The following is a 25,708-nucleotide window of genomic DNA, read 5'->3' on the forward strand; positions in this document are numbered from 1 at the left end:
TCTGGGTCCCCAGGGTCTCCTCTTGCTCCCAGAACTCTGTAGCGCCGGGCCAACCCCTTGGCTACCGGGCGCCCTTCACTCCCGGGCTCGGGGAGCGTCGGGCCCGGGCGGCGGTGATCAGAGCAGGGGCGCCCTCTGCCGGCTACTAGAAACCCAACACCCCCGAAGAGCCTCCTGAAGCCGAGGCCGCGTCCCCGGCCGCGCGGGCCCCCCAGGGCTCTCCCGCCTCACTCTGCGCCCCGACAGGTGCGCGCCTTCGACCGGAAGCTGGAGGAGATGAGCGGCCAGGTGCTGCAGTGGCAGAAGCAGCACCAGGGCGACCTCCGGATGCTGGCGGCCAAGGAGGAGCAGCTCAGGGCCTTTCAGGAGGAGATGGCCGCCCTGAAGGACAGCCTCCTCGCGGACGAGCGGGAGGTGGGCGCTCTCCGCTGCCCGTCCCTTCCGGGGCCCCGCCAGCGATCCCACGACCCCCGATGCCGGGCAGGCCCGGACCCCGGAGCACTCCAAATGAAGGAACAGAGAACATAGAGGGGACGCCCCTGGTTAGAGCCTGGGGCCCGGCCCTGCGGTGCATCCCCAACTGTCCAGATGCCGGGCAGGCCCTGGTGAGGGGCCGGGGTCCCCGAACAAGGAAAGGACACCTGCCCTGTTCAGTACGAAGCAGCGGCTGGTGCTCTGGGGCCACGGTGGCTATCGCCACCCATCTTCCTGTGGCTTTGCTGATGGAGATACTGAGCAAGCCAAAGGCCCGTTGCTGAGAAGAAAGTGCCAGCTCCCAGTCAGACACACCAGCTGCCCCTTAGATACTCCGCCAGGCACCCCCCTTCAGAACCCATCTGACTTACCCCGCAGTGAAATCGGCTAAGTGCCCTTTTCCATGCCCCTTGCCTAGCTGCCTGAGCAGTGAAGTTCACAGCAGAAGGCTGCAGGATACCGTGGGGTGGCCACAGGGCCTTTGCTCGAATTAGAAAAAAGACATCCCTTCCTCAAGATAATTTTTCTTCCACTTGTTAAAAAATTGGTTTAACACATTGCTTTTTTAGAACAAAACATTCTAATGCCTTTGCCCAAAGGTCATTATAAGGTTTTGAGTCTAAATGGTGTCTATTCAGAGATGTCACCTGTGTGTGTATGCCACCAGCACTGCTAGAGATAGCGGTCCCGCTGTGACAGTTCCATCTGGGGTTACGCAGCAGTGTCGATGTTTCTTGACACTGGAAAAGAGGCCTGATTGGGAAGAAGGGAGGTGACTGCCCTGTTCTCCCACCCCTTACCATCTCATTTTCTTCTTTCCCAAAGCCCCGTTGCATGCCCCAGCGTTCTGTGCCCAAAGACACCTATAGGCTGCCCAGAGACAATCATCAGATTATGTCCGACATGGAGCAGTGGGCAAAAGAGCAGAAGTAAGTGAGGAAGAAAAAAGGAAGGTGGTGTCACAAGGCCTGGGCTGAGCTGGTAACACCACATGTGCCAAAGGGTAGTGTCTCTTTCTCTCTCTCTCTCTCTCTCTCTCTCTCTCTCTCTCTCTCTCTCTCTCTCTCTCTCTCTCTCTCTCTCTCTCTCTCTCTCTCACACACACACACACACACACACACACACACACACACACACACACACACACACACACACACACACACACACACACACACACTGCCTCCTGGAAAGTGGATCATCTCCCCATACTCAAGGTTTGGGAATAAGATGCAGGGGCCTCGACTCTTCGGGCAGGGTCAGAAAGCCCTGCTGACTTAGAAATGGAATAGCTTCCAGACAGAAGGGATGCTTCGCTGTGGGTCGAATTTCCTCTTCCCAGCCTGGAATCCAGCTTCACTGCCTGGATCCCTGGAACTCACCTGGGATCACAGTGATTTTGCATAAAAGTTGAGTATGGACTTAAGTACCTCCTAACCGCCAGGGGCTAGGAAGGCTCTAGCGCTGGGGACTGGGTGATGCGTGGGGGTCCGGGGCCCAGTGAAGCCAGAGCTCCAACGTCCTGTTCAGCCAGCTCATGCTCTTGCTCGTGGGAATCTGGGAACTCTTTTCTCTTGTGGGTTTTCTTACAGGATCGCCAATGAGAAACTAGGAAACAAGCTCCATGAACAGGTCAAATACATCGCCAAGCTGTCTGGTGAAAAGGAGTAAGTCATCCCACACCACCTTGGCTGCTGCTTGGGCCCCAGGAGAGGCCTGGGACATTGGAAAGGCCCTGCGTCCTGAATCCGCGTCTGTGTGACCTTGGGCACATCACTTTACCTCTTTGGGCCTTAGTTCCCTCAGCAACAATACAAAAGGGGGCTAATTGCCTCTGTGCCCCTTCCCACTGTCACCTGTGAAGCTGAGGTCCCAACTGCTGAAAAGGAGACAGGCCCTGAAAGGCAGCGTGACTCCGTGGGGGCAGGGCTGTAGCTGCTGTGACAAAGAGCGCTCCCAGTGAGGGCACATAGAGCATAGAGGGAGCACCCCTAGGAGGGGCGCAGTCTGGCTTGGTGGGGTCCCTCTGTCCCACATGGCCACGTGGGGACCTAGGTGGTGCTTTTGCCCCACCCTCCAAGCTGTGTTGGCAGAGAATGTGGTGTGGGGGAGTGCTGGAAGGTGGGCAACAGAGGTGAATGTACAGAACTAAAGCAGCCTTCTGAGAGGGGTAGGAACGGGGTACGACGAGCTCTAGGGCAGTGCTCCCCAAGCCTGTGTCAGAGAACCCTTAGGAAACGACCGCACTTGTTTGGCCCACTGAGCAGGCCTGGGATGGGATTACTTGTGACGGTTGGCCAAGCAGGGGCTGCCCCAAGCCCTGCCCCAAGGGCTGAGGGCATCGGTAACTCAACGCACCTTGAACCCATTTGTGCAGCCACAGTTGGAAAGTTCTATTCTAGCTTTGACCTTAGGAGGGCGGCCGAGCTGAAGGAGCAACAGGATCGTTGGGACCAGGAGGCCGGGGAACAGAGAGGTCAGGACTTGGATCTAAGGAGCAGGATGCTGAAGGCATCAGGGCTGCTGATGGGCGCGGGCCAGAGAGAGTGGCAGGGGGCAGGGAAGGAGGGCGTGGCAAGGACCCCATCCCCAGGCCAGGGGCTGTGGTGTCCAGCAGTGGCCTGAGAGGCTGCAGGGGGAGGGGTGTCTTCAATGCTGGTCAGGCTTATAGAAACCAAGAGGGCAAACATTTGCCAAAAAGTTGGAGGTAAATTCTGTATGTGATTTCCTCTATAAAGACCATGAAATTTTTTACTAGGACAAAAATATTTTCTGAAAGGGATCAATTAAAAGAGAAATTGTCAGAATCTAAAGGTAACAAAGAACTTGAGGCTTTTTCTTATATTGTGCCAAGTTCCAGAAAGTTCTGTTTCCCAAAGAACTTATTCTTCAGTTTGTTTGAACCTATTTGAAGGAAAACTATCTTTGAATAGTAATATTTATTGTTAACTAATATTTATTGTTCACACATGGGAGGCACTGTTCTAAGAGCTTTACATGTATTAACTTACTTAACCTTCATGAGACCCCCTGGGCTCAGTGCCATTATGATCCCCAGTTCTGTATGAATAAAAAGGAACTCAGAGGCTGAGCAGGTTGCCCACGGTCTCACGACTAGTGAATGGCACACACAGAACTCCGACTCGGGGAAGTCTGGCTCCAGAGCCTCAGTCACCCACTGCCCTCAACGTCAGTTCAGGGAAATACAAACATTGGTATTAACAGCGGCCATTTATTGAGCCACAGAAGACATGTTACCTGCTCTTTCCTTCACCTACGTAGCAGCCACCATCTCCTCGTCCATAAAATGGAGATGTTGCTTATCCAAGCTTTCAGCAGAGCCAGGATCCCCTTTTGGCAAAGGGAAGCAGAAAAACGTGAGCCGTGGTATGGGACCTGGGTGAGGGCGTTTCTGAGGTGTGGCCATGAGAAACCAAGCTCACAGGATCAGAGCCGTTTGTTACAGCTTCTGGCTCTTCAAATCGAATTTCTAACAGTGGTCAAGATAAATGTTTATGTGAACCCCAGAAGGCAGATCAAATTGTCCCCACAGCATAAGAAAATAGGCCCTGAGAGGACAAAACACAGTGGCTCAGGAGTACTGGCTCTAGGTCCGCTCCAACCCCAGGCCTGGGCTTCATTCTGGGGGCACACATAGGCCCCCGTTTCCATGGAGCAGGTGAGCACCAGCTCTGGAGGGACTGGATGTCCACGGCCCTCGTTCCTGTGGCACCCCTTTATCTGTCCTTCCTGGTGGGGAGCAAGGAGCTGGAGCAGCCTGGGTGCCCACCTGTCCTTCCCTCTCCTTCCGCAGCCGCCTCCTCGGTGTAGTGGTCCACCTGCAGCAGGAAAATAAGCAGCTGAAGAATGAGCTAGAGGAGAAGAAGGTGAGAGCCGGAAACCCAAAGCCGCACACGGAAGCCCCAGGCCAGGGCGGAACGGGGTCCGCACACAAGGGGAAACCGTGCACCGCCTCAGGCTGGAGGGGGACATCCCTGGACATGGGCCAGAGGTCTTGGGAAGTCACCGAGTTTGTCGGTGTGCCCCACTGCTCAGGTATGTCTGCCATTTGTCTTTTTGCTACTTCCTATAATGTCGTTAGTCCTGGGGGTCAAAAAAATCTTAATAATGACAGCCCAATAATACTTTCCAAGAGATCACTGGATCGGAAGACCAAATAGGGTTAAAGAAAGCAGATGTTTTGCTTAGTTCCTCTGGGCCAGAGGTCAGTGCTCATCTGTAGAGGGAGGAGACCAATGAATTAGGCTCATTCTGATCTGAGAACCCTTGACGACGCCCCGGTACCTCAAACGCAGACCTATCCCCACCCACCCAGGTCCTTTGGGACATGTGGGACAAGGGGGACACAGGCAGGACAGGCATCTTCCTTCCGTGACATGTCCTGGAAACCCCACAAGCGCCGCGTCCCCTGCCCAGTCTGAGGCCACAGCTCTCTGTTCTGCCACCTACAGACTCTATGTTACTCCTGAGGGAAGAATTCACCCCGCCACAGAGCTGCCTAGCCAGGAGGCCGGTCCTTGAGGAAGTGGCCTTCTTAATTCCTCCACAAATCAAGCCTGTGATTTCCTGTTCCCTCAGATTCCTCGTATTGATAGAATCAGCGCCCTGCCCTGAGCACCATCTCTACCACGTTTTTCAGAGGACAGTGAGTTCCCATCCCTCTCTTGACTTGGATTAGCTTTTATGGGCATACATCAAGGTCTCAGCCTATTTTGCAAGACACTAACATTTCATTGAGTTTTGTCCACTTCCTGCAGTGGAGTGAGGCTTGGAACCATACTACCATCTCCGGGCCCAAACCCTAAAATAAAGACATGAGCAGAGCAATCCTGGTGAGCTCTTGGGGACTTGAAGACATCTCTGCCCCTCACGCCCCCAGCAGCACATTCATTCCTGTTTTCTCTGGATTCTGAAAGACAAGGGGCTCTTCCACACGTACAGGGAAGCCATCATCCCCAAAGCAAGCTTCTACATTAGTTTTTAAACCAAGAGCTAATTAGCTCCTTTTTCATCCTTTCTGCCTCTAAAATTTAAGAAGGAAAACATCTAAAAACCTCAAAAAGAAAGTAATCCTGAGACCCAAAAGAAAAGAAGATAAATAAGTGATACATATCCCAAATGCGGAAGGAGAAAGAGCCATCTGCTTTCTCCTTGGCCCCCATATTACATTGCCCCTTTTAACAATTTTATTTTTCTCCCCAGCTAGCTCAATACAAGTACAATTCCATTATAACAAACTCCAAGGACAGCTAAACTATTTACTTGTGGTAGGATTTTGTTAAACTGAGTAATGTCTAGAATTTATATTCCTAATCTGTAGGAAATTGAAATAGCTACTAAGGTAAAATAAGAGAAAGAAATGAAAGGGCTTGCATTTGGAAAGGGAGTTGGAGGACCAGAAAAGTGAAAGAAACCCACTAGTTGGTAATGATTCTTAAATATTCTTGCTTCCCTCCCCAGCCAACAAAAGGTAAGAAAATTCCCTGCTAATAGCAACATGTCACATAAGATGCCCCTGCCTGCCAGGGCTTGGGAAGGGAAAATTCCAGAAGTGCCACGTGAGGCAGAGTGAAGGGCATTTCTAGTAGTTTCTGTTGTGATGGTTGTTCTCCCATTTGGTTTCGAGTAAGGATATTATTTTCTAGAGAAAACAAAGAGTAAAGAATCTGATACTAATGAAACAGCTTCCTAGTTCTAGCCTGTGGGCTCATTTATTCTAGCAAAAGTTCAATGTCATTAAAATCCCCAGCACAATCCACTCAGAAGGCATTTTGTCTCTATAATTTACAAAAAGGTTTAAAATTTTTAGCCAAAGTGACAACAGTGGGATTCTTGGAATGCTGTACACTTTCAAGTTTGTCTTCCACTTCCCATGGGGTGATTACAGCGGAGCAAAGCAGGCATTGAGTTACAGGGGCAAAGGGGCAGCAGAGCCAGAAAAACAATGTCACCCAGCCAGCCGGCCTTGCGAGCCCAGCTAGGCAGGTGACCTGACCGAGGACAGCGGCTGGGCTCCGAGAAATCTAGTTTCTCTAAAGATAAGAGAACCGGCAAGGAAGCTGAGTGTTGCCTGCTTAGAACTCTTTAAGAAACAACCAAAGGAGTTCCTTAAGAAGTAGTTTGAACAGCTGATTTAATAGAGTCTCTGGATGATACTATAATGGTGGATACATGTCATCATACATTTGTTCAAACCCATCCAATGTACAATATCAAGAGTGAACCCTGATGTAAACTATAGGCTCTGTAGGACAATGATGTTGTCAATGTAGGTTCATCGATTTAAACAAATGAACCACTTTGGTGGGAAATGTTGATGGTGGGAGACAATGGTGGGGGAGGCTGGGTGTCAGGGGAGTATGTGGGAGATCTCTGTATCTCCTGCTCAATTTTGCTGTGCACCTAAAACTGCTCTAAAAAAAATTACAAAAAAGTAAAAGGAAATGCTTATGAAGCCAGGACTTAACCAAGGGGATTATAAAAAAAAAGTAAGTGCTTTGGCCACCCAGTGGGAAGGTGTCACTGAGATTCTGGTGGCTGGGGCCCACAGAACCCTTTGTGATAGACCCTCTTCTACCCACCCAGAGTATAATTCTTCTCCCCCTGAACTAATGGAACCCAGAGCAAACAGCAGCCGCCTCAGCCCACCTCCTTACTAAAGGGAAGGGAGAGCAATGTGCAACCACCACGTTGCCACTTAGGCACTTGTCTTTTGAGCTTTCTCTGTGTGGCCCAACTGAGGGGGCAGCTTCCTGCCATAGATAGGGCCTGGCAAGCCAGCTCTGGGGTCCCTAGAATGAGCCTGCTATTTCTAATGTGTCTAAAGTACCCTATTACTGTCAACGAGGCATTCAAGGATAAATGCAAGTGATTGAGAGCTAAGCAGGGGACCCCTGTAAAGACACCCAGTTCAACAGCCTCAGTGTTCCCTCATACCATGAAGCCTGATAGCCATTTCAAGGCCATTGTCACAGAAATGATTTTGTACCTCTAGAAAAAGAATCTGTTATCATCTGAGGAAGAGATGGTGAGAATCAGCATATTAAAGCTGAAAGAAACTTTTAAGGTGTATCTGAATGGAAAGGGTCCATAATTGAAGAGAAAACATTGGAGACACAGGTCCAAACAGACTCCTAGGAAGTCCCAATACCAGAACAGATTCAGGGGGAGTCCCTGGGGGGCAGGGACCTCCTCACTCATCCTAGGACACCTGTGTGTGCCAGGTATCCTTCACCAGGTGTTACTTGCTTTTAAATTAGAAGGTTGGACTGGACTTGTGGTTTTCATCTCCTCCTGGCCTCATTTTTCTGATCTAAAGGACTTGCAGGTAAGTTTGTGACCAAGGTCACGGCCTGTTAGTAATAAAGTCGTTAACTAGAACCTTAGTCTTTTTCCTGTTCTGTTGCATCCTGACCCCAAGTCTGCAGAGATCACACACCCAGCTTACTTCTCTCTCCAGAGCAGGCAGACACCTTCTCCAGGCCCTTCTACCTGGGGCCAAGATTAGAAGCCTTCCCAGGCAAGCAACCAGAAGTCCTATCATCTTCCTCCACAGCTGCGAAGTCAGTTTCCATCTGCATTCCCAATAAAGGTGGTTAGAGGTAAAAAGAATTGAAGTAGTGGTGGTAACCGGTGCTGGATCACAAAGCCTGGCTTCCCAACTCACCCAGAACATTGACCTAAGTTTTAACTTACATTGAGCTATAACATGGGGATTCCAATTCCAGGAACAGAGAGAGAAAGAGAGCAGAGCCAACAGCCAGCAGCATGAGCCAGGCACCCAGGGGGTGGCGCTGAGCTCTGGTCTAGTATCACCCTGCTTCAGTCCCAAGCCCGTCGGTGACTGCGCCCCAGCACAGAACCTTGCAACCTGCACACCTGGCAGAAGCCAACCCTAGGGAATCACACAACAAGGAACATAGGTGACACAAAGGACCAGATTATCTCAAAAGCCAGCTCAGTGGACTTAGGCTACTTAACAGAAAAGACTCGTGATTCCAGCGTTAGGGTCATCTTTTACCTGAAAAGCCATCAATAAGCAACATTTCACTCTATTTCTGTCAATACACAGCGACCTCCTGCCCGCCTCCTTCCAACTTCTGGGCTGCTGGCTGGCCTTGCCCTGCCCATCAGCCTCAGGAACAGGTGGGCACCTCAGGGCTTGGTCCACCCACTGCCCCAGGCCATTGTCCTTCCCTGTCGGCTATGTCCCACCCTGCCAACCTAGAGGTGCTGCCTTAAGGCAAGCTAAGGTTCTAGGAGGATCCATCTAAGGAAAATCAATCAGGTCAGGGTCCTGGCCGTCTTCTCTTTAGTATGTGGTTTAGGGTGGTGAGGGAAACGGGAACAGTCAGAAATGCAATGACATTTTACAAACAATAAATTTATTTCCAAATCCTGAATTATAACCAAATTACAATTCCTTCTAGGTCTATTTTACCGCTTTACACAGGAACTTTAAAAAACATAGTCATGGCCAAGTCTTTTATACAGCAAGTGTCCAGGGACAGTTTTCCTGGCTGCGACGGGTCCAGCCACTTCCCCAGCAGCTCCTCGGCTGCTCTGCCCCACGCCTGCGCTGAGGCGCTCCTACTCCCTCCACTGCAGAGCTGGGCCTCAGCAGCACTTCCCCCAGGGGCCCAGACGCACACAGGCGACAAGGTTTTGTCAGGACGCCCGGGGTGCTGAAGCCAAGGGCTCAGGACTCCATAGCTGGCTTCCATCCTTTGCAAGGACAGCCTCAGCTCATAGCCCAAAGCGGGCTGGGGTGCGGCGAGGGGTCGTGGGTTCCCCTTGCTCTTTCCGACCTGGGGTGTAGATCTTTGTAGACCTGGAGGCACAGAAAGAGAAGTCGGGAATCACACCGCTATTCACTCCAACCAGAACACACTGTAGGACTTGGGATTTCTGCCTGGTGTGTCAACAGGCTTTGGGACAGGAAGGGTCTTCTCCCCCAGCACGCTTCTACTCCCCAGGTCCCCATTCGTGATGGGGAGCAGAATAAGACTCCGCCTCACTCTGACATCCACTAAGGACTGCTGTGAGAGAAGATTTTTTAACCACTCCTCTTACACCCCATAGGTGAGCTACGGAGGTAGCCTTCTGTCCACCTCGGCAGGCCACCACTCCAGCTGTGCAATGAAGAATCTGGCTAGCGTTTGTCCCCAGTTCCTGGGAGGCAATCTCTAAACCCTTGGGATTTTCTGAGGGATGGGAGTGCCTGTCATTCACAGTGGGCCCCTGGACCACACCTGAGAGCCTGCACTAATGAGATGACTCAGGATTAGGGCTGGCTCTGCCAGAAAGACCGACCATGGGGTCAGAGGGCTGTGCTCGGAACCAGCCTGGTGCCAGCCCAGCCTCTGGGCAGAGAAAGGGGTCTGGACATTGAGTTAATCACATGGGTTTTGATTCAGTCACTCGTGGCTATGTAATGAAATCCCAATAAAACTCTGGACACTGAAGCTCAGGTGAGCCTCCCTGCTCGGCAAAGCTCTGATACCCTCACACGTCAGTGTGCAAGGAGGGTAATGTGGCCATGCGAACAATGGAAACCTCGCCTTTGGGACCCTCCCAGAACTCTCTAGGCATCTCTCCCTTTGGCTGTTTCTGACTGAATCCTTTTGCTACAATAAACTGTCTTTTTAAGTATAGTACTTTCCTGGTTCTATGAGTGGTTCTGACAAATTATCAAATGTGAGGGAGTCCATGGGGTTCCCCAAATTTGTAACACAAGTGAGAGTGTCTGAACTTGCGGCCAGTGTCTGAAGTGAGGGCAGACCCGTGCAGGACTACGCCCCCACCCCGAGAGGTTCCACCCAACTCTGGAGCAGCAGACACAGGCGCTCCGCCCTCCGCAGTGAAGCTGGAACCACTGCAGACCCTCAGTACAACAGAACAAACGATGACTGGGGGTCAGGGATGCACCACAGCCCCTTGAAGATGGGTCTGGAACCCCTCCCATGTCCCCACATGACCACAGTCAGCTTGTGTCACCAATTCACGACACATTCAACATCTTTTCCATCACCATCCTGCCTTGGGGCCTGGCTGGCTTCTCAGGCTGGTCCCTGGGGCCTCCCAGGGGCCGGCTCCATCCTGGCCAGAGTCCCAAGGCTGAAGCTCACCTGACACTGCCCAGGGGGCTGCGCTTTTCCTGCTCCTGCCGCCGGGCTCGCAGCTGCTCCTCGGCCAGCGCCATCTCCTCCTCCATGGCAGACGCTTCCTCTTTGGCCCGCCGGCGGTTCTCCTAGAGAAGGGTGAGAGAGGTGCTGACGACCGCTGGGGACAGGCAGGTGAGGCGGCCTCTACACCCACCTTCCCACTGCAAGCCAGGCGCTGTGCAGATGGCGATGGCACCCAGAGGCCCCTGCCCCAGCACTGAAGCCATCTTTCCTTCTGAGGCTGAGGCTACTTTTCCCACTGACTCAGGACAGACACTGCATGACTCAGTCCTAACTCTGTCACCAATGGACCCCCCAGGCAAGCAGAACCTCCATGGAAAGTGAAAGATCCTTACCTGCCGAGATTTTCCTGCCTGTTTGACACTGTAGAACATGGGCCCCAGCTCTGCTAGCCACTCTCCATCCACAGCAGTCACACACTGCATGTACTCCTGCAGGCAGAAGGGCCAGTGTCGTGTTCACAGCCAGCCAACGCTGTCCCCCCCAGCACCACTCCACAATTAGATGTGTGCGAAGGGCCCTCCCCCCAGCCCTGTGAGGCAGAAAAGGGCAGAGAAGACCGGACAATGGAATTTTATTCCTTTCTCACATCCAGATCCTCCAAGCTGGAAAAAATGCCCCTCAGTATCCCTCGAAAAACCCTGCTAATGACACCAAGAGGAATTGCTCATCCCAAGCCACATGTAGGAAAGAATACTACTGGCACAGCCGAGGCCCCTGTAACCTAGAGGGTAAAGGTTACTCTGTGCAAGCTTCCCAAGACCCCAGATGAAAACTGTCAGCTCCCCACAAAGCAATACAGGTGCCTCAAGTCTCCCGGGTGCAAAGTTCTTCCCAAAGGGCAGGGAAGGGTTACAAAGGCCTGGCCCAGGCAGGTAGGCCTGCCTCATACTAGCTGTCTTGGAAAAGACTCACCTTGGTCGTCATGACCAACTCATGATACACTATGTAGTCCGGAGTATAGCCCATTCCAAAGAGGGAGCTGGTGGGGTGCAAGTGGCAGGGCATCCCTGTCCGGATATTCACATACTCCCCGATTCCCTAGGGGGAGACACGACAGGTGGCCACGTCAGAAGGCTGCTGCTCATTTGGGCAGCACCCCATCCCTTACAGCACTGTCTGCCCACATTTGCAGAACTGTGCAGCAGGAAAGGAAGAACTTTGTGCTGGTGTAAGTATCAGGCCTGGGAGGGGCCACAGGGCCACCAGGCTCCTCTGGGCTCACCTTGAGCTTGGCTGCCTGGTGGAAATAGGCAGCACAGATACACTTCCTGACGACGTCCCAGTCAGTGCCACACGAGGCCAGACTCATCCGCTGCTGCACCATGATGTCCTTGAGCTGAGCCCGCACCTCCCGGACCTAGAGCAGGACAGGGTGGGCAGGCAAGGCTGGAGCCCTCCTTTCTCACCTCCCACCCCACCCCAGCACCCTGCTTATATGGACCACTGCCCCCACCTTCCGCATGGCCTTGGCGTGGATGAAATGATCATTACACCAGATGGTAGAGTAATTATTGTTCTTCCACTGCAGGTAGACATTCAGGTACGTCAAATGATCGCTCTCGGGAACAGCAAACTTCTCCCGGATTTGATCGCTCTCCTCCTCCCGGCCCTGAGAAGACAGAAGGGCCTTACTCTAACTAGGCAGGGAGTCCGGCTCTGCTGAGAAGATGCAGAGGTACTCACCCTGTCACCTACCAACACATGTAACAAATATGTCAATATGCTGCCCTAACAATGTAGGGAAAATAGTTTATGACAAAATATTTAATCTAAAATGTGAGGGTTCAGGCACAACCATACTAGAAGATAAAACATGCTTTTGCAAATTTTCCAAAGTACAAACTGAGAGCCATTGATCTAGCCCATCCTTTCCCCTACCCCAAGCTGCTTAACAGAAAACAGCAAAACCATTCTTTGGGCACTCTGACTCCTGCCCCTCCATCCAATTTTAACACTACAAAGAGAAACTACTCCCCTCTCTAATCCTTCCTCAAGCCCACGAACAGCCCAAGGCTGCTGAGCAGAGAGCTGGACACCATCTCCCCACCTTCGGTCTGTAGAAGATGGCCGGGACCGAGAGCATGGAGACAATGAGCAGGATTTCGGAGCTGCAGCCCATGTCACAGGACACAATGAGCATCTTGGACAGGGCTGGGTCCAGCGGGAACTCCACCATCAGCCGCCCTGTGGAGGTCAGACCACCTAGGAGAGAGGAACAATCCAGATATTCAACAGACACAGCGGAGCCAAGAAGGAGAGACCCTAGTGGCCAGCGGCTGCAGCACCTGTGTTGTCTAGGGCGCTGAGGATCCAGAGCTGGTACATGGAGTTGAGCATGTTGTCCTCAGGAGGCGGGTCCATGAAGTGGAACTGCAGCAGGTCCTGCACACCGAGGGACTTGAGCAGCAGCACCACGTTGGCCAGGTTGGTCCTCTGGATCTCGGGCACCGTGGTGGTCAGGAGCTCATTCTTGTAGGCGCTCTGGGTATACAGCCTGCCAGGGAGGAGACCAGGGGAGTGCTGCACCCCTCCGACATGCTGGCTGCCTGCGCCGTCCCTGGGGGGGGACCAGTGCTCTCTCCCAGAACAGCCAGTACAGATGAAGCCACCAGCAGGGAGGAGAATTTCTCATTTCTTCCCCCGACCTCCCATTTTCTCTTTGAATCATGAACTTCCACCTATTCAAAATGCAGTCCTGCCAATCCATTCTTCTGCTGAAATTCCCTATGCATCTGTCTCACTTCTGGAACCAATGACCCTGGGACTAGAATTATGGCTGGATATTATTTTCTTTATATTTGTGTGTATTTTCTGAATTTCTATAGTGAGTATGTTATTTTTTAATTCAGGAAAAACAAAAAGAGAACAACTGAAAAAGTTAAAAAGAACCAATGAGGTAATGTGTTCCGTACTATCACCTGAAGGGAGGCGTGCTGCAATCACTGGTCTGCCACTGCAGGTAGCTTCAACCTAGGTCTGCCTGAAACCCAAGGCTGCTCAGACCTCAGAGCTGCCTGGAAAGGCTACCTCTTCCACTAGCAGCTGTGAGAAGAGGACCACTGAGTGGCAGCCCCAACATCGGTTCCCCGCCCCGGGGCTCAGCTCTAGGGCCGGCCCCCCTCTGCTGGATCACAGTCCGATCCCCCCGCCCCAGCCCAGGCTCCACACTCAGCAATCCCAGCGCTGCCCCAGGAAGCAGGCTAGCACAGGGCTCCTACCTGAAACACTGACCTGGGCCCGTCCTGCCAGCTCGCCCCGACCGCTGGTTGGCATTGGCCTGGCTGATGGGATAGATCTGCAGGGCATCCATGCCAATTCTGGGATTGAAGACCTAGAAAGAGGGCAACAAAAAGCTGATTAAGGACACAGTGAGGGATGAAATGGCAGCAGCCTTGAGACAAAGACAGACAAACCCTGGTTGCCACATTATCACAAGCAAACTATTTAGCGATGCAGGCAGCCATCCTTTTAAAGCCAGGGAACTCAAGAAATTTCCCCACAAATACCAGCGCTGTGATCTCTACTGAGTTATTAAATCATACACCTCACAGAGTTTTTGTCACAAGGATTAACTGAATCAAGCACATGGCAAAATCAGCACTCAAATGTTAGCCTCTTAAATACCACCCAGACCTCCGTGTGCATCCCTCATGGGCTGAGGACGCCAGGCCTGCCTTCCCACTGCCGAAGCCGAGTTCGCTTTGGGGGAAGGCCCAGGGCCCCAGCGACTGTGTCTTCTCTTACCTTCAATTTACAGTAACCAGAATCGATGACAAACATGATACCATCGACAGTCAGAGATGTCTCAGCAATGTTCGTGGCAACAATACACTTCCGAACGCCATCTGGAGCCTAGAGTCAGGCAGGATGTGCAGGGAAGGTGGGCTGTAGGCCCTCAGGCAAGAAAGACTCCACAGTGGGAAGTGCACCCCACCCCTGCCAGAGAGTAACTGCTCTCTCTCCTGCCCTCCTTTGCAGGAAAATCTGAGGAGACCCAAAGGTTGGGGACCCAGGACAGACATTCTTGATGTCACACCTTCTGGAAGATTTTGGCCTGAAGGTCAGAGGGCAGCTGGGAGTAAATGGGCAGCACGGCCAAGGCAGGTGCATTCTCCAGCTCCTCCAGATGTTCCACAATCTGGTCTGAGGTCACCTGAGGGCACAGACAGGAGCCGTGAGACACCAGAGTCCCAAAATCTCATGTGCAGGATACACCCAGTCATGACACCGTGACAACACACGCACCTCAATGTCCTCTTGGCCCGGCATGAAAATAAGGATGTCCCCGGGGGCTCCTGACAGGTGCACCTGTAAGGACTGCTTCACGGCGGCCTCCACATAGTCCTCCTGTGGGGTCTGCAACACCAGCCAGGGACAGGGACACCCTCAGAGGCAAGTGCAGCGCACCCCTCTGGGAACCAGCAGCCAGTCACTAGTCAGGGGCTCAAGCCAGCAGTCACTCAGGGATGCTGTACCTGTAGATGGCCTGGCTGCCTTCCCTGAACACCACACTTCCACTCCCAAAGAAATAATACAACAAAACCTCCCCAGAGCACAGTTCTTTGTCTCCGAGTCCTGGAGCTGCAGGCTACCCCAGCCTCCCCAACGCAGCGACAAAGCTTTTCCTAACTCAGTACCCTACCCCATGCCCTCCAACAGAGGTCAGGGTCAGGTCAAAAAAAGGAGACCTCAGTACCTTGCTGAAGAGGATGTCAACAGGGAAAGTACGACCAGGGATATAGAAGATGGGAACATTCCCAAAAAAGGCAGCAAATTTCTCTGCATCCATAGTGGCCGAAGTGACAATGAGCTTCAGGTCTGAACGCCGAGCCACCACCTAAGGAGAGAGGTTGGTCAGAGGCTCCCCCATAAGCTGGGATCCCTGAGCTTCCACCCTCCAGTCACTCCAGCATTGCTCCCAAATGAAACAGAAACCAAAGCCGACAAACTGGCACATTCAATTCACCACAGTCCTGAAGGCAGAACCCACGGAGCCACAGCCAAGAGAGGCGTGAGTCACTCAGTGGCGCAAGGACAGGGTAAGCTACACCGCCAGGTCTGAGGCCGGCAAGCTCCGGCCTGTCAGAGACCCCAGCCCGCCTGGAGGACCTGGTTCACCAACTACTGGCGGCACTGATCAGAGCGATGGGCACAGAGGGACTGGCCCCACAGCCCTCACCTCCCGGAGCAGCCCAAAGAGCACGTCGGTGTTGAGGGAGCGCTCGTGGGCCTCGTCCATGATGATGGCGCTGTAATGATCCAGGTCCGCTTCCCGGAGGGACTCTCGCAGTAGGATCCCATCAGTCATGTACTTGATCAAGGTGTTTTCTGAAGTACAGTCTTCAAAGCGAATGGCATAGCCCACCTGGAGCAGGGGAGAGATGGCTCAGAAGACCTCTAGCACAGCCCACACCGGGTCCACGCCTTAGCAGATCGGCTCAAATGGACGGAAGCTTCCAGGCAATAACTACAGAGCTCAGCCCTCACGGCCACTCACCTCCTCACCAAGACTTCCCCCCATCTCTTCACTGACTCTCTTGGCCACCGACATGGCGGCCACACGCCGGGGCTGGGTGCACCCAATCATCCCATAGTCCGTGTAACCGTCTTCATGCAAGTACTGGGTCAGCTGTGTGGTCTTACCGCTCCCCGTCTCCCCGACAACAATCACGATGCTGTTATCTCTACAAGGGAGAGGAGGCAAAGGGAGAGGAGGCCAGTGTGGGGCCACCTCCGAATGTCCAACCCCCGCATCTGGCTGTCCAAGAAGCACGCCTGCTTAGCGAGGACAGTTTCCCCAGGACGACAGCCCCCAGACCGAGACACCACGGGGAACGTCCAGGAGACAGTGAGGTTCAAACAAGTGAACGGCAACAAAATGATGCCATCTTGTTTGCTTTATGCAAAGTCGCCCAGGGAACCCAGGTCAGAGACAAAAATTCTTTCCCTTTTCCACCAGATGTAAAGCCCAAAAGGAAAAGAGCTACTGAGTAAACACAGGAGACGAAGGAAACCTCCGATCCGATGCTGGAGCTCTGGGCCGAGCGGCGGATTACCTGATAATAGTGAGGAGTTCCTGCTGCACAGCAAAGATGGGCAGGTACTGTCTCTGCTCCAGAATCGACTTCTTTTTTGCGAATTCGCTGCTGGCTTCACTTTTTTTCTTCATGTGATCTGCAAACTTCTGCTCTGTCCTGAGAACACATGGCAGCCTAAGCACCCCACATGATCTCCCACATTTTCCTTCCTGACTGGGTCACTGCCCTTCCTCCTTCACCCAAGAACCACCACCACTTCAACAAGGTGTGGCAAAGCTTTGGGACACTAGAGCAGCCAAGTATTCTGGGCTGTTTCTTTTCTCCTCGGGCCTAAGGGACCAGAACAACTGTCTGAGAATCCATCATCCATACATAGCCAACACCCCCAGGGTCAAACAGAGCTGAATATGACTCAGGGGAGTGACAGATCAGCAAGTGGGCAAATCCTCTCCCCCACAAAGGGTTTGACCAGAAGAGTAGCTAAGTCAGAGGTCATCACCTTGTCCGGAATACCGTTGGGCAATTTTGGTACAACCTTTAAAGGGCTAAAAGCAGGAGTCCCGGTCACAGAGTCAGGGCCAAGGTCAGATCTCCTCCCTCCTCTAGGCAGGAAGCATAGTCTGTAAAGCTTTATTTTCAAAGAACTGTAAGACCAACCCCTTTAATATTTACCCACAACTTCTACTGAAAGCACTCAAATAACTGACACGTGTATACATCCCAAGACTCAAAAGCACTGTGTAATTTTCCAAAGACCACATAGCAAAAGAGAGCAGCTCAGCACTGCTGAGGCCGGGCAGTCCCCACCCAGCCCTGCCCCAGGAGACTCGTGGTTAGATCCACCCGTGCTCTGTCAGGCTTCCTATTTCTAATTGCACAGTCATTCCTAGCTAGCTAATAATTAGTGCCTAAGAGATTAAATTCACTAGGGACCAACAAGGGCTGATCAATACCACCAACTTCTCATTTGGCCATTGCTCACAGGGGTTCAGAGAATTAGTAACTCAGTGACAGTTCAGTAGGACATCAGAGTCCAGCCACCTACCCTATGTGGGAATCCCAATGAGCAGTTACCCAACATCTGCTTAAATACCTCTACGAACGGGGAAGTCACTACCTGATAAGACAACACTATTTTTGAACCTCTGTTAAAAACTGGATGAACTGAAATCTAAAGAAGGCACATCCCACCTTCCTGCACTGAACTCCTGAGAAGCACTTTAGCAGAGTGGCTACCAGAGTGGGCTCCAAAGCTAGATTGTTGGGTCTTATCCTGATGCCATTTACTAGCTGGGGGACCTCACCCCTAACCTCCCTGGGCCTCATTCTCCTCCCTCAGTGAGCAAGTATCTGTGAGGTGTTCAACACTCTCTGGCACAAAGGAAACCCCTATAGTAGCAGGGGCGACAGTAGGAAACATCTAGAAAAAGTTGAAGATGGTTTAGGAGGGAGACCAGGAAGAAGGGACCAGAAGACACCAGAAGACTCAAAGTGCCATCAGTCCTGTTCGCAAGCCATGAATTCTGTCGGTTCCTCTGCGAGTGCCCTTGAGGGACCCAGCCTTCGGAGGCAGGCCACTGTCGGCGAGGCTCCTACCGGTAGTCCACTTTCCCGTCCTCTGTCAGAGCTTTATCTGGCTCCTCCTCTTTTTTCACACCCATTATATCTCCCAGCTTGGTTCCAGCCAGCTCCCAGTGCTTGTGTTGAGCCTGAAAAGGACGTGGAAAGCAAGTCAGCTCCACCTTGCTCACAAATGTGTCTATGGGAACCCGAGCTGCCTGACAAGAGGCTTCACCTAGCGGGTGGTAACCCCAGCAGGCAGCAGTGGCACCAAGCCACACACCCCAGGCCTCAACCTCAAGCTCCCACGTCACGCCCTGTGCTTGTGTTTACAAAGGCACTGGTGGAGGGAAGCAACGCCCTCCTCCACGGGCTGATTCTTGCTCTGTGAGTGTCCTCTACCTTCTACAGGAACCCTACCTGAGATCCAATCGGATTTTAAAAAGGAGAAAACAGAGGAAGCACGCAGAGCCCCCCGGCCCCAGGAGACCAGAGCCCACCTTCCTGCGCTCCTTCTGCTCGCGGTGCCTCCGCACCGTCTGGCTGCCCTTGCGAGCTATGACGGCCAGGTCCGAAGTGGCATCCTTGACTGGAATCACAGGCTCTGGCTGTGGCGGGATGGGGAACAGAGAAGCTCCCATCATCCCTGGCCTCCACGAGAAGGCCCACTGCTTGCACGGCCGCCCTAGTCAGTGAAAGGGGTCGCCGCCCTGCCGTGGTGGGGACTTGTTCCCTGGCCTCCCCCTTCTTTCTTTATGAGGTCTTTCTGAGCTCTCTTCTCTCAGGCCACAGAGGAACCTCACCTGCTTAGTGAAGACAATGCGCCCATCCAGAAAGGGGGGCACCAGGTTGTGCACCATCAGATGCACCTTAGCTGCACTGTCCTCTTCGAAGTCCTCGTCCACCTCCAGCCGCTGGACGACCCCACTGGTGAGCATGCGGTTGGCCTCCCAGCGCTCATTATCCTGTGATGACACAACAGGGGCCATGCTCAGACTGTACCCACAGGCCATCCTGAAAGGCCACCAGGGAAGACCACACATCAAGTCTAGAGAGAAGGGTCATGGGGCTACAGAGGTGGCACCGGCCTCTCCACCCTGAAGCTCCTTAGACAGAAGAGCTGCTGATCCCAATCACCTGCTTTTTCCAAGAAGCAGCACTTTCTTTCTAAGTCAGAACCTCTGCGTGGACATACAGATGGTGACTGTCACGAGCCCCATTCAGAGGCAAAGAACACACAGACCCCTGAGCCAGGCCCCACCCTACCAGTTCCCATCAACAGCACCCCACAAGGAAGGGCTGCAAAACAGGGAAGTCAGGAGTTGGAGTTTTCTCCTAAGCTACTGGAAGGTTCCACACTCACTCCTCCACCTCCAGAGGCATCCCTACATCTGGTACCTCAGCAACGGGGAGACAAGCTGTGCCATCCTCACAGGGACGTGACCCGCTGCTTCTCCCACATGCCCCCAGCTCCAGCTGAACCTGCCCCAACCACTGCAGGCAGCCTCACCTCGTTGATCTGTCTCCGCTGGGCCGAAATACGCTTCTGCTTCTGTTTGTGAAGATGCTGCTCCCGCCGCCTCACGTAGTCCTCAGAGGAGCAGGCCAGGGGGTTATGGAACTCATCATATCCCTCATCCATCATGTACCAATCCCGGTCAGCTTGCTGCAGGACGTGAGACGAGGCAGTGAGAACAAGGGACAGATGGCTTATGCACAAGACATGGTCCGAAGGGGAGGAGATGTTTGGTAAGGCATCACTGGCGCGGTGGAGCAACCCTCGCGAGAGGTGCAGAAGCGATCACCCGCTCCAAGATGAGCTTTCTGGAGGAGAGCTGCAGTGCCAGCTGTATGCACTAAGCCTTTAAATGGCTGACCATGACAGCACTTCCCAGATGTACCGCGTGGTGGCACCAACACAACTGAAGACCTTAGGTCTGACCTGCACTAGGTGGGACGTTTCCCCTGCAGCCTGGGCCTCTGGAAAGAGATTCCAGGGCTTTGAGACAGAACAAGGCTCAGCTTCCTTGAACCTGTCCAGTGTCAACCGACGGCATCAAAGTCCAGTTCCACCACAGCATCACTCATGTCCTTGTACTCTGACACCTCCTGTCACCCACCCACCTATGGAGGCTACCACCCCTCATTCGATCCCTCCAAGGTGTCAGGTTTTTACCCTCTGGTCATCCTCCCATTGCTGCCGTTCCTCTTCTGTGTCAAATGAAATTCCTTCTTCGCCCTCCTCACGGCGTCCTGCAGGGGAACATGTAGCAGGTGAGTCCACACAACCCCAGCTTCTCTCCAGTGGCCACCAACAGACTGCAAAGCCACACAGCTCCAGAGCTCTGTGCAGCCTCACTGGAATGAGCAGCCCTGCTTTGCTGCCTCCTACTTCCAGCGGCCTTACCTCGGCCCCTTGACAGACGGGGCGTGGAGCCCAGGTGTCTTCTGTCATCAGCCCACTCATTGTATTTGTAGGATGGGGTTGGCAGAGGTGTGTCATCTGAGTACCTGCTCCTCACAGACCTGGGAAACAGCAGAGTCAGTATCACCAGCAGTCACTAAGCTGAGCCATGTTCCCAGCCGTCATCTGCCCTCATCAGGCCCGCCCTCTGCCACCCACCCAGAGAAACTGGGCTGTTCCACCCAGAACATCACCTATCCCGATCGCGGCTGGACAGCCGATGGCTCCGCTCAGAATCCCGATAGGAAGGTGTTGGGGAGGGCGATTCCCACTGAGAGCGTCTTGAGGAGCCATAGCCACTGTCCTCTTCCTCCCACGTTGACCTTGAAGGAGTGGCTGCATCTGAGGCCACAAAAGACACATTCACAGGATGCATTCAATTTAACCAGCACATGATTCCACAACTACTAGCGAAAAGTCAATTCCCAAAATTTCTTTCTTTTACCATTTATAAACTTGTTGTAATGGGTAAGATGGTTCTGACAGTTTTTAAAGATACCTGAATTTTAAGGGTTCAGTTCTATAACATTTTAAGGAATATCCTGAAATATCATTTATGCACATTTCATCTGTGCATAACATTTTAACGAATACCCACTTTATCTCTGCAAATGTACCCCTCTGGAATACAAATAATTCTTTTTAATAAATCCTTTTTCTGTTCCCCAGGTCCCTATTCTTTCTTGCCATTTGGAAAACTGGACATTCAGCAAAGCAGCCCAGCACCTTAAATCCATTGCAACAGAGAGAGGTCCAGGGCCTTCCCACAACACTCAGAACCAAGTATTCCAAGAAATTCATGGTGGAATCAGGAATTCTGACTTGGCCCACAACAATCCCACTGAGGATGGGGGTCGCTCACCCTGCCTTTTGTACTTGACCCCTCACAATCACAGCAACGGCTCGGTTTACCTTTAGGCTGGTGTCGCGGGCTCTCTGGTTCATTTCTTCTGCTGCGCTCTGACCCTCCATCTCGCTCCGATCTGCTGCTATGCCTGCTTCTATCCCGTTCATCTGTCAAGAGTCACACACAGAGCTTAGAAAACATGTGCCCCGCCCTAACTTTCACCCGTCTTCACCCTAGAGAAAGGACAGGCCTTCCAACTCACTCACAGGTGCAACCTGCACTGCTCTAATGCGATCCATGGGCTCCTGAAACTCACATATCCCCATTCTTTCAAGGGAAAAATAGTTACTGTCTAGAAAGTTTCAAACTCACAGTAACAGTTATTTTCCTGCAAAAATTCAAAAAAGAATAGTTACAAGTCTATATACTGAATAGCTGTTTAATAGTTACAAGTCTATAAGCTACAAAACTTAAAATAATACTGAGCAAAGCCAGCACTGATATCCAGTGCTCTGTGTCTAGCCTTGCTCCCTAGCACTGTCCTTTCTCTATCAGCAACACTATTGTAAACTCTGGTTTCTTATACATATCATCCATTATCACTTTTGTCATCCATTTTCATAATAAGAAGAGAACCCACACTCAAGCCAAGCAGCTCTGCTGCAAGTAACAGCTCCTAAACTGCCTGCTAGTCCCAGTCCCAAGAGGGTCAAAAACAACCGGGCTGACATTATGCAAATAGGGCTCCCCCATTACCAGTTGTCATAAAAACTCCTGCAACAGGAAGAGGCCAACATGTAAATTCAAGTGTTTAACGGGCCACAGGAACTATGCTGGGCAGCTCACCTCTCTCTCTCTTGCGGTCACAGTCTCGGTCCCGCGATCTCTCCTTCCGATCCTTTTCTTCTTTGGATGAGGCATAGACGCCATGTTCTCGGCGCTCCCGCTCTCTCTGCCTACTGCGTTCCCGAAACTCTTCACTCACACCACCAGGGTGGGATGGAGTCTCTACCCGAGCAGGTCGATAATGTCTGAAGCAGGGAGGGTGACTGGTAAAGGGCCCCTCCACAGGAGGAAAACTTGCCCCCAATCCTCTGGCTGGCTGACCTGTCCTTTCCCACTTTATCTCCCTAGAATAGCAGGCTTACATCCAGCAACAACCCGAAGCATAGCTAGGCTCCATCATGTACTCTTCAGTCAGCTGTGAACATTCCCCACAAATCTGAAGAAAATACCAATTCCTATCTACCCTCAACATTATAGAATCATAATAAAATTATAAAGCTCTACATGCCCATCAAAAAAACAGATACAAACACAGGATGTTATTTTCTGGCCTCCACTTTCATTCCCTTTGGGCCAATCCATCCTAACGCCATTACCTGTCTTGCCGGCTACTTCGACCGGCCTGGTCACTGCCCTCCTCCTCAGCATCCCTCTGGTCATCCTTGCTCTCTTCCCAGTCCTTGTAGGAAGAGACTCTGGACTTCTTCTTGTCCTCCCCCTCATCCTTCTCCTCTCTCTCCCTCCGTTTCAGGGAGGCCAACAAGTCCAGTCCCAGCAATGAAGGGCGGGGAGCAGGGGCCTTGAAGACATGCTGTTCACTAGCTGCACTTTTAGTCTTGCAAATCAGACCGCCGACCTGAGAGTCCAGATCAGTGCCTTCCAGTCGATGGATTGAGGCATCCTCTCTGGTGTCTGCCATGACAGGTTCTGGGATTTCTCTAGAAGGAAGGCAAACCAGTTGGTATTGGACATAAGAGGACAGAAGGCTCAACTTTGCTATATCCCAGGATAATGGTAGTTACAGGTAATTCAGGGGGTTAACCTCCCCATCAAAAACAGGACTTCTTTAGCTACCTCTTGCCAAGACCTTGCTGTCATGTCACTGACAATCTCAAAAATCCTCCAGTTCCAATCCCAACACACATCAGAAACAGACACACACGCACATACCCAAACACCAGGGTCCAAGAAGATACCACCCAAACTTTATTAAGGAACACTTACTAGAGCATGATGGCATCTATAAAAGGAGTTTAGGGGAAACGCCCCTAGATTTTATGTCAGAAACCTCAATTAGAATCCAGGCTCTTGACATTTGCTACCTGTATGATTATAAGCAAATAAATTAATCTTAGAATAAGTGTAATTTCTATAATTGTAAAATATAGTACTTTTTGCATTATCTAATCCAGGGAATTACTCTGAGAATCAAACAATAAAGTTCAAACAATAAAGTGTATGCAAAAGCACTCTGTAACCATAAAGGAGTACATAAATGTAATTGTTATATTACTTTATTTGTTGTGCTCCTCTGTAGTGATTGGGTCGCTTGCCATTTTTTTTCATTGAGTTCTTCTACTTCTCCCTCCCTTTAATCTCCAGATACAGGTAAACTCCCTTTAAATTAGAAATGTTGGTGTATAACACTACCATTCATCTGATCCATACATTAGTGACTTATTTAGGAACAGTTGTGTTTTTTAGAAAAGAATTACCTCACAGGAGTCAAAAACTGTTTAAAACAATCCATGTTCATCAAAAATATTAATGAGAAGCACTAGGTTACATGGTGTTTCTGAAAAGTATTTAGTTGACTGTAAGATTTCCTGGCTCTCAACTTGTAACGAACTCCTCTTAACCTTCCATCCACTTAAAACCATCCACCTAAAAACATACACGAATGGATAACTCCTCTCATTCCAACAAATCAATGTAGCAAAGGAACTGTCAGGGGGTAGGGTACCACCAGAATCCTGAGTGTTTTGCTTGGCTCTAATTAACAAGCACAGCTCCATAGAGGATTATTGCCCAAACAGACTAAACATATAATAATGGACACAGAAACAAGAGCTGCATTGTGAAAAAAAATGCCATCAACAGAAGAAAAAAAGGTAAGCTGCATATTGGTGACATCTGTATGCATATAAGGAAATCTAAATAGGAAGGAAGATACATACAGGTTCTGCTCAGCAGTGGTCTGAACTAGAAAATATAATCCTATAATGCCATTCTATGCAGTTAAGAGAACCTTGTCTGTCTTGTCGATGCTGTACCCAGTGACTACCACAATGAACCTTTGATGAATAAATAAATGAATGTAAACTGACAAAAGAACAGGAAGCAAAACATTCCTAAGACAGCAGGGAAACTACTAACAGCATAAGAGGGAGTCTGACAGATGGGGCTTAACTAGCTGCTGAGAAGGAACAGAGAGTTAAGGCGCTGGATTCCGGGGAAGGACGAATGGTGAAGAAGCCACATGCGGTACGAAAAAACAGTGGAGAACGAAACTGGACTGATCCACTCAACAATTATTTATTGAGTGCCTTCTGGGAGCCCATCACTGTTCCTGGCAATAGAGAGAGCAGAGAACAAGACAAAACTCCTCGCCCTCCTGGACTTGACACTCTAACAGAAGAGGCAGTGGTATAAATACCACCGTGACAAACACGAGGAAGGCACCAGCCTACACAGGGAGCCCTGGGCACCAGTCTCCGAGCGGGCTAAGGTGGAGGCCTGAGGAAGCGTGAGGGCGACCCCCGGCAGCCCCCTGGACCTCAGTGGGGCCGCGCCGGGCGGCAGGATCTGAGCAGGGCGAGGAGCAAGGCCTGGGCCGGCCGGCCCCGCACAGCATCCCCGGGGCGAGAAAGGCACGTCGGGTGACAGGGCCCGGACTTCACACACCCGGGCCCGGACCCGAGAGAGGGACCGAGAACCGCCGCCTGGAGCCGCCGTGACTGGCGATGGGAGAGTCGGGAGGGAAGAGGAGACACCCACCTCACCACGGCCGACTCTCGGGGACCCCCGTCCCAGATTCTAGGGCTTGGGCGCCAGCACTCCTCGCTGAGACGACCTCAGAGAGTCGGGAGCCACACTTCGAGAGCCGCCATGGTTGTCCCATAATGCCTTGCACGGCCCCCACTAGCCGCCCAAGGAGGCCATCCAGGGCAGCCCGGAAACGGCGACTCCCGGCACGGACGTGCGACGGAACGCTCCGGGCCCGCCAGCCTAGAGCGTCTCCTCCGAGGCTCGGCCCAAAGGCGCTTCCGCGACTCCTGGAGACCAATCACGCTTAGCCTAAGAGGCGAGAGCCCGCCTCCAGTCTGAGATGGAG

At 51.9% G+C, this 25,708-nt stretch overlaps 2 protein-coding genes across 2 annotated transcripts in view; one reads left to right on the forward strand and one right to left on the reverse strand.

Moving 5' to 3' along the window:
- PMFBP1 (polyamine modulated factor 1 binding protein 1) overlaps positions 1–8,071 on the forward strand; it is a 40,630-nt gene extending 32,559 nt beyond the window's left edge. The window contains exons 17-20 of the mRNA XM_073225763.1: positions 247–414; positions 1,300–1,403; positions 2,064–2,138; positions 4,286–8,071. Coding sequence (XP_073081864.1) covers positions 247–414; positions 1,300–1,403; positions 2,064–2,138; positions 4,286–4,652 — 714 coding nt within the window. The 3' untranslated portion in view covers positions 4,653–8,071. The remainder of the gene's footprint in view (positions 1–246; positions 415–1,299; positions 1,404–2,063; positions 2,139–4,285) is intronic.
- Positions 8,072–8,859: 788 nt separating this feature from the next.
- Positions 8,860–25,665, reverse strand: DHX38 (DEAH-box helicase 38). Its single transcript, XM_073225762.1, has 27 exons — positions 25,372–25,665; positions 22,971–23,312; positions 22,435–22,619; positions 21,654–21,755; positions 20,936–21,083; positions 20,685–20,803; positions 20,454–20,530; positions 19,788–19,943; positions 19,081–19,242; positions 18,778–18,885; positions 18,314–18,426; positions 16,736–16,873; positions 16,177–16,363; positions 15,859–16,044; positions 15,376–15,516; positions 14,925–15,035; positions 14,716–14,832; positions 14,424–14,531; positions 13,898–14,010; positions 12,965–13,173; positions 12,727–12,881; positions 12,133–12,288; positions 11,902–12,036; positions 11,592–11,717; positions 11,012–11,107; positions 10,620–10,741; positions 8,860–9,322 (listed from the first exon to the last, which is right to left on the reverse strand). Exons 2-27 carry the CDS (start codon positions 23,291–23,293, stop codon positions 9,238–9,240), a joined length of 3,678 nt encoding a protein of 1,225 aa, XP_073081863.1. The 5' UTR covers positions 23,294–23,312; positions 25,372–25,665; the 3' UTR covers positions 8,860–9,237.
- Between the last annotated feature and the right edge of the window lie 43 nt (positions 25,666–25,708).

Source organism: Manis javanica, chromosome 17 (genome assembly GCF_040802235.1).
Source record: "Manis javanica isolate MJ-LG chromosome 17, MJ_LKY, whole genome shotgun sequence".
NCBI lineage: Eukaryota > Metazoa > Chordata > Mammalia > Pholidota > Manidae > Manis > Manis javanica.